General features: G+C 43.5%; 1 protein-coding gene and 1 pseudogene across 1 annotated transcript in view; one reads left to right on the top strand and one right to left on the bottom strand.

The window, feature by feature from the left end:
• KPNA6 (karyopherin subunit alpha 6) overlaps nt 1–13,226 on the bottom strand; it is a 66,581-nt gene extending 53,355 nt beyond the window's left edge. Inside the window, exon 1 of the mRNA XM_007092406.3 lies at nt 13,130–13,226. Within this exon, the coding sequence (XP_007092468.1) occupies nt 13,130–13,133 (4 nt within the window). The 5' untranslated portion in view covers nt 13,134–13,226. The remainder of the gene's footprint in view (nt 1–13,129) is intronic.
• Nucleotides 1,040–1,187, top strand: LOC122241577 (annotated as a pseudogene).
• Nucleotides 13,227–14,958: the final 1,732 nt, after the last annotated feature.

Raw genomic sequence — 14,958 nt, 5'->3', positions numbered from 1 at the left:
GTTTTAACTTTTAGTAATCTGAGAAAGGGCTTTTCCAAGAGCCCTTCTGACAAATTAAAAGCAGAGATTTCTCTAACCTATATATAATAATCCAAAAAGGAGGAGCCAATTTTGGAAGGCAATCTTCTGAGGCCCCATATATAAAGGGCCCAGGACAATACAGCGGAGTGCCAGATTGAGAGGCCACACAAAGGGAATCCTCTCTGCCAATGTTGCCCCTCAAATCCTATCAACGCCCTCCAATGTGATGTAGTGGGAAAGAAGGCCAATTTGGGAGACAGGTGATTTCTTCTCAGCTCCTCCTCTAAAAAGGCCTCACCTCCCCAGGAGGGGAATTCCTAGGAAGTTATGGTCAAAGAGGACAGCTATATTCTCCTGCTTTCCATAACAGGTGGTTTTTCCTTTTCCTTTCTCCTGACACTGTAGCTCCTTTCTCTTAATCTTTATTCTTCCACCTTCACTCCCTCCAGAGCTAGGCTGTAGGAACCAATGAGCCCGAGTTTTAAAAAAAGGGCCTATTCTCTACCATTTACTTCACCCCAAAATAAGCAACTCCAATCACGTCTCATTAGACAATTACTGCCTCTTTGGAAGACGGTGATAATTTCCAAATCTACATCTACAGTCCACACCTAATACCCAAGAGGTACCTTCCAACCATAACCCATAAGCATCTTTTTAAAAAGCATGTTTTAAAAAAAATTTAGGGGTGCCTGGATGGCTCAGTCAGTTGGGCGTCCAACTCTTGATTTCAGCTCAGGTCATGATCTTGCAGTTCATGGGTTCGAGCCCCACACTGGGCTCTGTGCTGATAGTGTGGAGCCTGCTTGCCATTCTCTCTCCCTCTCTCTCTGCCCCTTGCCCACTGGCACATATGCACGCTCTCTCAAAATAAATATATTAAAAAAAATTTAAGTTATCACTTTTCCCATAAATCTGCTCCTTATACATTTCTCTTAATTCACAATCCACAATCCCTTATTTCAAATTCTGAATTCAACAGAGCTCTGAAAATAAGGTTTTTAGTAAATATAGCTTCATCGCTTCTCGGCCTTTTGGCTAAGATCAAGTGTAGTAAATATAGCTTCAAAACACATTTACTGAAACTTGAACAAAACATGAGATGACAGCCCTTCTTTATCTCACTTAATGGTTTGCTACAAAATATTAACAATAATTGACTATATATATAGAACTCTATCCCACACCCTGCTGGACGTGCTATCCAACTTATATGCACTATAATGCCTTTTAAAATCTAAATAATCAGAATTCTGAAATATCTGGCTTAAATGGTTTCTTCAAGACATGCATTCTCAATGGGGTAAATACTGCACCCAGAAGGGTGAAACTGGTTCATGGGGAGTGGGAAGGACCTAGATATTACAGTGGTATGTGGTGCTCCAAAGTGCAACATTATCAATAAAGTCTTATTTCTTAGTATTTAATTTCTCTCATTGGATTTTCTTGAGTATTACATGAACAGTATTGACACTAATTTCATGAAAGGCAGACAATAAGTATGCAAGATCTGTACTACAAATCTATGGTGAACAGATGGCTATGACGGGGGCACTTTCTCTTGACTAACCACTGGGTCCTGAAGTCATATGAGAGGTGGCTTATGCATGACTGTCATGCCTGTGGATGTTATTTAATATGTTTGATACTCAGTGCTTTTGTGTGTGACAAAGGTTGTGGTAATTAAAGTTTATACTTTGTTATTTAATTCCACAGACTAAAATTTGTCATGATTCATTATGCCAAGTATTGAAAAGAGAAATGTCAACGATAGCTAAAGGAGTGTCGAAAAGCTAGTTAAGTTGTAAGTTTTTCCTATCAAGCAGTTTAAAAGTTCACCAATAATAGGGAGCCTGGGTGGCTCAGTCAGCCGAGCATCCAACTCATGGTTCTGGCTGAGGTCATGATCCCAGGGTGGTGGGATTGAGACCCTCCTCAGTCTCTGTGCTGAGCATGGAGCCTGCTTAAGATTTTCTCTCTCTCCCTCTGTCCCTCCCTCTGCTCGTGCTCTCTCTCTCTCTCTCAAATAAGTTAGGTAATAATAACAATAAAGTTTGACAAAAAATAATTTTAAGAAAGTGATTTTTTTTTAAATGTTTTTATTCACTTTTGAGAGACAGAGAGATACAGAGTGCTAACAGGGGAGGGGCAGAGACAGAGGGAGACACAGAATCTGAAGCAGGTTCCAGGTTCTGAGCTGTCAGCAGAGAGCCTGACGCGGGGCTTGAACCCACAAACTGCAAGATCATGACCTGAGCCGAAATCGGACGCTTAACCGACTGAGTCACCCAGGTGCCCCGTGATTTTTTTCTATTATTGGAAAACAAGAAGCTTTCATGGGAAAAGGAACAGCTGTGAATGATTTTTAAATTTGATTATATTGGGGGCACCTGGATGGCTCAGTTGGTTAGGTTAAGCGTCTGACTTTGGCTCAGGTCATGATCTTGCTGTTCGTGAGTTCAAGCCCTGCATGGGGCTCTGTACTGACAGCTCAGAGCCTGGAGCTTGGTTCAGATTCTGTGTCTCCCTCGCTCTCTGCCCCTCCCCTGCTCATGCTGTCTCATGCGTACCCGCGCACTCTCTCTCTCTCTCAAAAATAAACATTAAAAAAATTTTTAATTACATTTGTTAGGTATTCATAAATGTTAATTTGCATGTGTAATTTGATACTTTACAATTCGTATAGGTAAAGTATATTAAAAGTTACTCAACAAATACCAGCTATAAAACTTAGTTAAACGCAAACAGCTTTTTAACTTTTAACCCCCAATTTTTTTTTTTAAATGTTTATTTATTTTTGAGAGAGAGACAAAGTGTGAGTGGGGGGAGCAGCAGAGAGAGAGAGGGAGACACAGAATCCGAAGCAGGGTCCAGGCTCTGAGCTGTCAGCACAGAGCCCGACGCAGGGCTTGAACTCATGAACTGTGAGATCATGACCTGAGCCAAACTCGGACGTTTAACCGATTGAGCCACCCAGGAGCCCCTTTTAACCCCAAATTTTAACCTTACTTTGAATAAAAGCCAACTGTATGCTTACTCTTTATGCATAAAGAAAGCACAGATATATTTACTGCATGTAAAAAGAAATTTCATTGGAGGGATGCATCAGGGGAGGAAAAAGTCTAAAAGGGTTCCTTAGGAGGGTGATAATGAAAAAAAAAAAAAGGCTAAGAAAAACACATACAGGAATTAGGGGTCTGTACCAACATCTTCCCAGCTTTTCAAACCAGAAACGTGGGAGTTACTCTTGATAACCCCTTTTCCCTTATCCCCACATCCAATCACTAAGAATGGCCAGTTTTATTTCTTTAATTATTTCTTGGATTCTTTTTCTCCATTCCTACTGCCAATTGCCCTAACTCCAGTCTTCGTGATTTCTTGGGTAGACTTTATTAAGAGCCTCATTAACCTCTTCTTTCTCGATATACTTCAAACTTCCTGAAACAGTTTGCCTCTCCTCTTGCATTAGCCTGCTCCAATTTGCTTGCATACCATCAAAACTCGTTTTGTAAAAGCAACTGTCAGGTGCATGATGCTAAATTCAACCAACCTTTTTAAGCACTTATTTTGCTGGTGCTCTTGGCAGCACTCAACCCTGACAACCATTTCCTTCTTGAAATACTTTTTCCTTGGTTTTTGAAACATTAATCACTGGTTTCTTCTTCCAATTCTGGCTGCTGATCCTCTTCTTGCATGTGAAGGCTGATGCACCTTGATGTTCTCTTTTCAGTACACCTCCCATGATTACATCAGTGATTCCATGGTTTTAGTTACCATATACAGATAAATAGATGATCAAACACCTAACTCCATCCCCAGACCCCTCATGAGCTCCAGAACTGTATATCCAATCACTTTTGAGACAGCTTCCTCTGGAGATCACAGAGATACCTCAAAATATTGAAATTTAAACTCATCTCAGTTAACAGCATCACTATCCACTCTGGTGTTTAAGGCAAGAGGCCAGGGAGTCCTGCAATTTTTAATTCCCCCACAGGCCCCATCAGCCTCCAGGTGATAACCAAGTCCTGCTAATTCAAATTCCTAACTCTCTTATTCCCTACCATTACCACCTCAATCATCATCATCTTCTCTTGCCAGGACTATTGCACTACTTAAGAACCAACTACTTTTTTTTTTTTAAGTTTATTTATTTCCTTTCACAGAGTGAGTGGGGGAGGGGCAGAGAGTGAGGGAGAGAATCCCAAGCAGGCTCTGCACTGCCAGCGCATAGCCTGAAGTGGGGCTTGAACCCATGAAGAGTGAGATCATGACCTGAGGCAAAATCAAGAGTCGGATGCTTAACTGACGGAACCACCCAGGCGCCCCAAGAACCAACTTTTGAAGAACCTCCTAGGGGCACCTGGGTGGCTTGGTCAGTTAAGCGTCTGACTTCGGCTCAGGTCATGATCTCACAGTTCGTGAGCTCAAGCCCCGCGTCGAGCTCTGTGCTGACAGCTCGGAGCCTGGAGCCTGCTTCGGATTCTGTGTATCCCTCTCTCTCTGCACCTTTTCTGCTCTCTCTCTCAAAAATAAATAAACTTTAAAAAAAATTTTTAAAGAACCTCCTAGTTGGAATCTTACTGCAGTCTGATTCATCCTTCTAGAGCTGTCCAAGTTATAGAAATAAGTAAATTTGGTATCACAGATTAAAACCATTCAATGGCATTTCCCTATTATCAAGATAAAGTCCAAATATCATTCCCCCCATCCTACCAATCCATTTAGTCTACCAATCTTTTGTTTCTGAAATAATCATTCTCTCCCTCCCACTGACAACTCTCATCGATAGGTCAGATCTCACTGAGCTTAAAGGCCTTCGCTGATTCCCCTGGGCTGGGCTGGACCCCCTTACTATATGTGCCCATAGCATTCTGGACTGCCTCATCCAAATATTTACCACTTTATACTGCTCTCCAAAGTATGGGATGCAAGTTTAAGTAGGAGATAGGAAGAAATACATACATGTATATATGCTAATACATGCATTAGTAAGGTTTACCTTTATCATGGGTGTACATACACATATAAGCCTATTAATACTGGCAATGTGGCAATGTTTATCTGTCAGTCAGATGGCCAAATTTTCCTGAAGGAAGACTAAAAGTTATACCAAAAAGGTGAGGATACTAGTTCTTTCACATTTAAGACAGTGCCTCATACTGTAGTTTGTGAGCCTAGTTAAGTGGATTTGCAAACTATCTAGTTTTAACTAAATATTTGTAAAATGGATAAATGGTATGGAGTACCATCAAGAAACTTAATGGAAGATAATGTTAATAATGTTATCACAAGAGGAACAAAAAACAGCAGAGCTGACGTCCCTGGAAGAAAGATCTCCCAAGTATCAGAATTCCACCTGCCACATCACAATAAAACAAAACAAAATATTATGGCCAGCTAGTCAGATCTAAGCCAGCCAAAATTTTAAAATTATCTAGAAGACTAGTTAAAATATGGACTTACAATCTCTTGTGCATCTTACTCCAAATGTATATTGTGCTTAAAAAGAGTCCCTACTGAATATGTAATGCAATCACGATCCGTAAGACTAAAAATGTCTGTCTTCATCCTTTTAAAATTTTTTTTGTTGGTTTTTTTTAGGGGCACCTGGGTGGCTCAGTCAGTTGAGCATCCTACTCTTGATTTCGGCTCGGGTCATGGCCTCATGGTTCATGAGTTTGAGCCCTGTGATCAGGCAGCGTGATGCCGATGCAGAGCCTGCTTGGGATTTTCTCTCCTCCTTCTCTCTCTGCACCGGCAAGCACGCTCTCTCTCTCTCTCTCAAAATAAACTTAAAAAAAAAAAAAAAAAAAAAAACAACCCAAAGAAACAATAATAAAACTTTTTTTTAAACACATAGAATTTGGTAAAATACATAAACTAAGAAATATTTTATAAAATACATGGAATATTATTTTCTAATATTTTACAAGTAAAACCGGATGTTCTTGGGCTATATTTGGCCTCAAATATCCTATATTTGGTTAGCTTAAGCTTTCTAGATTTTAAGAGTTAACTTGTAGCATTTATCAATGTTTAATCCAGAAATATCATGAAAATCTGGATTTCTAACTTTAAGAGGAGAGAGATGATGAAAGGAATGGGAAATTATGCAATACAGCAATATTAGACCTACAGTCCCCCAGGGCAACAATTGGCTAGAGCTGCATAGACTGCATGGAGCTCCATAGTCCTCGCATGCTAGTCTCCATGTAGCTGATTACCCATTAGAATTTAAATTCTGACATTTCACAAGATAGATTTTTGTCTCTTTTGTTTACCACTATATTTCCAGGGCCTGGAGCAGAACAGTCCCTGGCACATACTAGGTATTCAATAAACATCTGCTGAAATTGATGAATAACTGTTGAATAACTGCCTGGCCCCTAAAAGTATGTTTCTGACAAGTTTTCATGTTACTGCCTTCCCCTCAAAGACAAACTGATTAATCTATATTTAGCATACGGCCTGAAATATAGTAAGCCCTTTATTTATTCACTGACTAAAAGAAATTACTGAGTACTATGTGCTAATAAACACCATGCTAAAATGGTTTACATAGATATTATTATCCCCATTTTATTTTTTTTTTCAACGTTTTTTTTTTTTTTTTTGGGACAGAGAGAGACAGAGCATGAACGGGGGAGGGGCAGAGAGAGAGGGAGACACAGAATCGGAAACAGGCTCCAGGCTCCGAGCCATCAGCCCAGAGCCTGACGCGGGGCTCGAACTCACTGACCGCGAGATCGTGACCTGGCTGAAGTCGGACGCTTAACCGACTGCGCCACCCAGGCGCCCCTATTATCCCCATTTTAGACATGAGAACTCTAAGACTGGAAATTAAGTTACTGGTTGAAGAACGAATTATATTACAGATTAACTGTAACACAGGAAAAGAATATGAAATGGGCTACAGGAAAGGCAAGAAGAAAGTGCTACAGAAATCAGAAATCCACTTCCAGTTTGGAAGGCAAAAAGCATTTGAGAGTTCATGAAGTAGCATTTATTTGTTTATTTATTTATTTATAATGTTTATTTATTTTTGAGAGAGAGAGAGAGAGAGAGAGAGAGAGACAGAGAGACAGAGAAAGACAGAGCAGGAGCTGGGGAGGGGCAGAGAGAGGGAGACACAGAATCCAAAGCAGGATCTAGGCTCTGAGCTGTCAGCACAGAGCCAGGGGCAGGGCTTGAACTCATCATGGACTTGAGATTATGACCTGAACCCATGTCATGTCAGACACTTAACCAACTGAGCCACCCAAGTGCCCCTAGGAGGTAGCATTTAAATTAGACCTTGAAGGGTGCCTGGGTGGCTCAGTCAGTTGAACGTCTGACTCTTGATTTCAGTTCAGGTCATGATCTCGATTTTGTGGGTTCAAGCCACATGCTGGGCTCTCTGCTGACAGCACGGAGCCTCCTTGGGATTCTTTCCCTCTCCCTCTCTCAAAAATAAATAAAATAGACATTTAAAAATAAAATAAAAATAAAATGAAAATAAACTAGTCCTTGAAAATCAGGCAAGATTTCCATAGGAAAAGATTGGTGGGGAAAGAATTACTTGTGTTACCTTCTCTGCCAGTAATGCTAAATTACAAAGGAGGTAGTCTAACTGGAATGCAGGATATGTGGATACATCTTTAAATAGAGTAAGATTAGTAAAATCAATAGGAAGGCCTTGAATACCATATCGTATGGGTTATGATTTTATCCCGTAGATAACAGCAAGTCCATGAAGGTTCCTAAGCTAAGGACTAGAGTGACCAGATCAAATGGGTGTTTTAGCGACGCTGCTGCAGAAGAATTACAGCAGTGGTACAGGAGGCTACGGAAAAGTTCTGGAGGGCTTCTAAATTAATACCTTTACAATTTACACTATTTGCTTACATCTAATATTTCACAAATCTTCATTAATTTTAATAAATACTGTTATCCATATTTTCACTTTGATGAGCCTGAGACTCAGTAAGGTTAAAGAGCACAGAATATTCTTTGTGGGTCTATGCTGTGAGAAAAACCTACACAAAGCAATTTAGAGGAGACCTCAGTAACACAATCACATAGTCTTCAACTGCCAATACAGAAATGGAAGAAAAGAGTGAGGAACCAAAGATGGATAGATGCCCTAGTGTCTGGGCCAGTGGTCCTACCATTACCATTAACAAAAATGCAGGAAAAGCAGGTCAGGAAAGGGGAGTGAGCTTGATGCTTGTGGGACACTTAGGTGGTGACTGATGGTTCAGTGCCATCTCTGCAAGTAGCTGTTACAAATGGTGGGGTGGGTGCACAAGGTTGGAGAGAAACTAAAAGAAGAATGGGCTAAGTTACTTCCTGACCTGGAAGTGTTATCAGAAAGGTTTTGTTACTTGCAGCCAAAAACAAACAAGAATTGGCCTTCAGTATCCTAGTTAAACCAAGAGATAAGACAGTTCCAAAGTTGCCTAATTCAGTAGCTTAAAAACATCAGATTCTTCCCATCTTCTCTATTCTCACTCTTCAAGCTGCCTGCTCTTATTTATAAATTCTGCCTCATCACCCCAGCATTACTAATGGCAATTTCAGAGTCAGAAAAGGGCTCTTTCCTTTTTAGAGGCAGAACATAGCCCTTAATTGCCATATATTGGTTAGAACCATACAACTTAAGTGGTTCTATTTATTAGCTCTGACCTTGCACAAGTTACTGAACTTCTCTGTGCTTGTTTCATCAACTAGAACATGATAATCTGAGACATAAAGGAGTTAATATTATAGTACTTAGTGCCTAGCACATAGCAAGTTCTATTTAAGTGCTGGCTATTATTATAGCTTTTCCATCTCTCTCTTTTTTTTTTTTTTTTTTGAGGCTCTCACACTTTGGTGATACTTGAGTTAAAATATATGCTGGCAAAAAATAAAATAAAACCTGGCAATTTTTTTTTTTTTTTTCATTTTTTGAGAGAGAACGAGAGCATGTGAGTTGAGGAGAGGGGCAGAGGGAGAGAGAGAATCCAAAGCAGTCTCCACTCTCAGCGTGGAGCCCCTTGTAGAGCCCAATCCCAGGACCCTGGGATCATGACCTGGGCCAAAACCAAGAGTCAGATGCTCAATGGACTGAGCCACCCATGAGCCCCCTGGCAAATCTCTTTTATTTTATTTAAAAAAATTTGGGGTGGGCGCCTGGGTGGCTCAGTCAGTTAAGCGTCTGACTTCAGCTCAGGTCATGATCTCACCGTCCATGAGTTCAAGCCCCGTGTTGGGCTCTGTGCTGACAGCTCAGAGCTTAGAGCCTGCTTCAGATTCTGTGTCTCCTACTCTCTCTGCCCCTTCCCCACTCACACTCTCTCTCTCTCTCAAAAATAAAATAAAAACAGGGGTGCCTGGATAGTTCAGTCAGTTGTGTCAGACTTCAGCTCAGGTCATGATCTTGTGGTTCGTGAGTTTGAGCCCTGTGTCGTCGGGCCCTGGGCTGACAGCTCACAACCTGGAGCCTGCATTGGATTCTGTGTCTTCCTCTCTCTCTGCCGCTCCCCTGCTCACGCTCTGTCTCACTCGATCTCTTAAAAATAAATAAACATTAAAAGAAATAAAGGGGTGCCTGGGTGGCTCAGTTGGTTAAGCATCCAACTTCGGCTCAGGTCATGATCTCACAGTTTGTGAGTTCGAGCCCTGCACTGGGCTCTATGCTCTCAGCCCAGAGCCTGGAGGCTGCTTTGGGTTCTGTGTCTCCCTCTCTCTGCCCCTTCCCCACTCATGCTTTGTCTCTCTTCCTCTCTCAAAAATAAACAAACATTAAAATTTTTAAAAAGGAAAGAAAAGAAAATAAAAACATTAAAACATTAAAAAAAAATAAAAATGTTTAGTGTTTATTTTTGAGAGCGAAAGAGAGCCGTGTGTGCAATCACAGGAGGGGCAGAGAGAGTGAGGGAGACACAGAATCCGAAGCAGGCTCCAGGCTCTGAGCTATCAGCACAGGGCCCCATGCAGTGCTTGAACTCAAGAACCATGAAGTCGTGATCTGAGGTAAAGTCAGACGTTTAAAGGACTGAGCCACCCAGGCACCCCACTAACAAATCTCTTTTAAATAAAGAAAGCTTTTCCAGAAATCCCTCAGGCTTCCCTTCCTATCTAATTAGCCAGAGCTGTATCACATAGCCAAGCCTAAATCAATCACTGCCTAGGGAGACAGAATTACAATGATTGGTTTATAGTTTATATTAATCAAGACCTATCCCTGGGGCTGGGGAGGGGCTGCCAGATTCCTGGTTAGCAAAATGGCAGGAATGGTTGATAAAACAACCAGTGTCTGCCAAGACTTAGTCTTAAAAGACTGTGGTCTCTGCTAGGGAGGGTCAGAATAAGTAACTTCCAGAGCTGCAAGCATCACCCCCACAGGGCTCCTAATGGCAGTGAAAGTCACTACAGAAGTCTGTTAAAGCTAATAAAGTTTGGCACAGGACAAACAGTATAGGATACAGGCCAGGGCCTGAGTGGAGCACACCTGACAGGCAGTGAAACACAGCAGGTTCTAGATTCATGGAGGTGTGGTACAGGCTGTGTTAGTGGTCGAAGCACACAAAGGGCCTAGACCACCAGCCTTGGACAAGTCACCTAATCTTCTCAGAGCCTCAGTTTACTCACTTATAAATGGGGATAACCCAAACCACCTCGGATCCCATGTTAGGATTAAATGTATCCTTACGCTAGTTTCACTCCCATCATGTGTATAAAGACCAGCCAGAAACACACACACCAATAGCTGGACGTGCGGAAAGACCAAGTGGGATAGGAGAGAGGTATCTGAAATGGAGTCGGAAAGAAAAAAGGAGGCCACCTGACTCTATACTAAAAAGCCCCTTCAGGACCTTGGTCAGGCTTTGTTGCTCCACATAAGAACTTTCATTTCAGGGGTGCCTGGGTGGCTCAGATGGCTGAGCGTCCGACTTCGGCTCAGGTCATGATCTCATGGTTTGGGAGTTCGAACCTTGCGTCGGGTTCTGTGCTGACAGCTCAAAACCTGGAGCCTGCTTCGGATTCTGTGTCTCCCTCTCTCTGCCTCCGCCCCACTCGTATTCTGTCTCTCTCAAAAATAAACAAAACATTAAAAAAAAAGAAAAAAGAAAAAAATAACTTTCATTTCAAAGTCTACCAGAAAAGGACTAATTTTAGTTCACACCTTAACTCTTCTAAGAGGTTTATGTACAGCAAAATGAGTAAGAATCTCATGTCTGGCTTTGCTGCTTACTAGCTGTGTTATCTTCTCTAAGGTAGTTTCCCAAGCTGTAAACTTATTTCACTGCGCTTAATAAAGTAAACACTAGCTCCTTCCCTTTGAAGGAAGTGTTTCTAAAATTGAAGGCCGACAGAAATCTATAACATAAAAGTCCCCCAAATGTTTCACTTCATAAAGCTGCAGTTAGACAAACCTATCAGGCTTGACACTCGATTCTGAAAACCAGAGTGCTTAAGGGAAAGGAATGCTACTGCAGGTAGAAAAGAATCTGTTCTGATGCCTGCAGAGCCCGTACTAGACTGTTTTCTAAACACTTGTTATCTTATTTAGTCTTCAAACATCTTGATAACACTCTGTCCCCTCCTTCTAGAGATGAGGAAAGGAAGGATCAGAAGGGAAGAGAAATAACATTTACTGTGAACTGTGCTACATGCTTCCTATGTGCACTGTTGCATGTGATATTTAAGTGACTTCTCTTACTATCTGATATTTAACTGATGAGAGCTAGAAAGTGGCAGGCAGGATTATAATCCCAGATCTGATTCTAAAGTCACTGCCTTGCAAAAAAAAAAAAAAAAAAAAAAGTCATTGCCTTGCTCAAGGGAGTAATTTGTTTCTTCAGGATCTGGGATCTTACAAAACTAAATCCCAGAACCTCATTGAGCACTCCCTTCCACACACAACTGCTGGAGTTAGCAATCTACTTTGTAGTTTTTCAGTTTCTTCAGACTAAAGATTTCAAAGTGGGCACACCAGCACACAAAAACACCTTTACAACTTTGCCTAGGGTTAAAAGCTTTCTTCCCCCTTTTCCAGCCCAACCGCTAGGGGGCCAAGCCATAAAGAACTGCAGCTATAACCTAGGGGTCTGGATCACCGGGGTATAGCCACTAACTGTACGACCTTGGGTAAGTTACTTTACCTCTCTCTAAGCCTCAGTTTCCTTACCTGTAAAACAGGGGTAACAGTAGTAACTGGCTCACTAGCTTGTGCATATTAAGAAAAACGTAACATGTAAAGCAGTCAGAACAATACCCGCGCGTAGGAAGAGTTTAGCAAAATGAATCGATTTTAACGCTTAAGAGGAAGTATCTCTTCACTGATGGTTCTGTCGCTAAGTCCAAAGACTTCGCCATCGTATTATCCCTGAGCACAGGCCTTGCCCGCGGGAGTCCCTTCAGAGAGACAGCAACAGGTCGCTCCTTTTCTCCTAACCAGTGCCAGACCCACAAACCTGAAGTCCCGATCTACCACACATGGCCCCGAGGTCTCGGTCTGTGATTTTCTACTACCAAGCTGTCACTGAGTCCAACCGAACCACCCCATTTCCGCCCGCGGCTCGGGAAGTTCTGCCGGCCTTCAGCGGCCCAGGCTGCTTTCGGCATGGCTGCCCCTCGTTACGGGCCTGGAGCTAGCTCGCCTGGCGTTCCCTCACCAGAGGACTCTACTCGCGACGTAGGCAGGATTTCCCTCGAGTTCGGAGGAGCCCCGAATCTAGTCAAGATGCGCGTCGGTCAAACACACGCCTGGAAACGGCTCCCTGAGCGCCGCCCGGGCCTGCCGCCGGGCGCCCGTCCCCCCAGCCGCGGTCTCGGCGCAGGCCGGAGGGTCGGCCCCTTTCCAGCCCCTGGGAACGCGAGGGCTCCGGCCCAAGGCCACCACGTGGGGGCTCCAGGCGTGGCAAGGTGCTCCCGGAATCAGCCCCCAAAGACTGCTCCCGCAGGGGCCCTAGCCCGGCCCCAAACTGGCCTGAGCCGCTCTCCCGGCCTGGCTTCTCCCCTCACACCTATTTGGAGGGGCCTCAGACATTTTCCGCAGACCGGAGACAGGCTCCCGCTAGGCCCCACGCCCCAGGAGTGTCTCAGCTCGAGTCCCCAATTGCCTGGTGTCCTTACTCACCCATCGCGGCTCCGCTCGCTCCTACTTGGCGGCGGCAGCAGCGGCAGCTTCAGCAGTAGCTTCAGCAGACAATATGGCGGATCTGCAGGACGGCAGCCCGAAACGGACAAACAACTTAACATTCAACCCCGGGAAGAAACGCGCTCTCCGCCCCCCAGCCTAGCTTACGGGGGAGGAGCGCACTTAAAGAGACCGCAGCTACTGAAGGCGGGGAATAGGGATGGACTATAAAAGGAGTGGTGGAGGGAGATAATTAGGAGGGATACTAAAGAAAGTCAAGTGTGTTCAGGAATTCTCAGCTTTTTCTGCTCCTATTTCCTCTGTATAATGAAGCCACCTCTCCTTGAAAAAATTTTTTCCCAGAAGCACATTCCTTCCTCTCCGTAGTTAAAGCCAATCATAGACCCTGAGCTGGATGTAAGGGATCACCTGGAGAGGGGGAAGAGATTTGCTTAAGGATATGGAGATAAGGAAATTAAGAAAGCAAAAGTAAACCAGATCATGACTTTATTGGGAGACAAATGGAAAAATAAGGAGACAGATGCAGGGCTTTCTAGCTGACCGTGGGATTTCATCCTCCCCCGCCCACCCCACCAGCAAGCTGAGGGCAGTGGTAGGTTCTGTACTGTTCATCATCGTATCTCCTCCAGCGCCTAGCCCAGTATCTGGCACATGGTATGTGCTCCATAAATAGTTTAGTGAATAAACAAACAAATGAACAGGCCTGAGACTTACACAAAGTGAGGGATATCATCTCCCTTTTTAGAGATGAGGAAATTGAGGCTCTGAGCGTTCACGTGCCTTTTGAATCATGGAATTTATGGCTGGTACACATCAGACCTCCGTTTTGCATGACAGGCCAGCCCTCCTGTCCCCCACCTCAACAAACAGGGAAAGGCTACATCTTCAAGTCACTAGGCCCACAGGGAACTGTCTTTTGGAAGCAGAGTGAGGGACCTGGGTTTCCAAGTCCTGCCACAACATATTGCCTCTTCTACATGTGTGCCTGGCTTGTGCCTGGGCCATTAAGGGAAATAACTCAAAAAGCCAATCCGGAACTCAGGGTCAGGAAAGGGAGCATTATCTTTCTCTTCCTACTTCCACTCCTCAAGGTCAGATCTCTTCATTTTCTCTTGGTCTATTTTGCCAGATCCTCACTGGTCTCTTGTGTCCAGATTCTCCCACTTGTGCCCACCATCTCCAAAATGCAGAGACCTTATGGGGCACCTGTGTAGCTCAGCTGGTTAAGTCTGTAACTCTTGATTTCGGCTCAGGTAATGATCTCGCCGTTCGTGGGATCGAGCCCTGTGTCAGGCTCCAGGCTGGCAGCGCAGAGCCTGCTTGGGATTCTCTCTTCCCCTCTCTCTGCCCTTACCCCACATGTGTGTGCATATGCGGCATGGGTACTTACAAAATAAACATTAAACAATCAGATTTAAAAAAGCAGAGAATTTGTCAGATTGTTCCTCAGCTTAGTTACTTGTCTGCCCTTAGGTAATGCTCAAACATTTCAATCTGACACACAGGCTGGTCCTTATTCACTTCTTGGGCTATTCTCCACTAAGCCACCCAGGTTCCATTCATATTTGAGGAACCCCTTTCCCCAAGTATGCATCTTTTGTGCCTTTGCATATGCTGTTTCCCCTGCTTGGAATGCAATGCCCTCCCTCCCCCCTTGACCATAGGGTGAACAAATTCACTTTCAAGATCCAGTTCAACTCTCCCCTCCCTAAAAAACCCGATTTTTCCAGACAGAGCCTGGGTACCTATCCTCTGCTCCCCAGTGCCCTGGACACACATTTTCCTCAGCACTTAGCACTCTGATTTGC

This window comes from Panthera tigris, chromosome C1 (genome assembly GCF_018350195.1).
Source record: "Panthera tigris isolate Pti1 chromosome C1, P.tigris_Pti1_mat1.1, whole genome shotgun sequence".
Lineage (NCBI taxonomy): Eukaryota > Metazoa > Chordata > Mammalia > Carnivora > Felidae > Panthera > Panthera tigris.
Note: the sequence above shows the minus strand (reverse complement) of the source record. Positions and strands in the feature narration are given on the sequence as shown.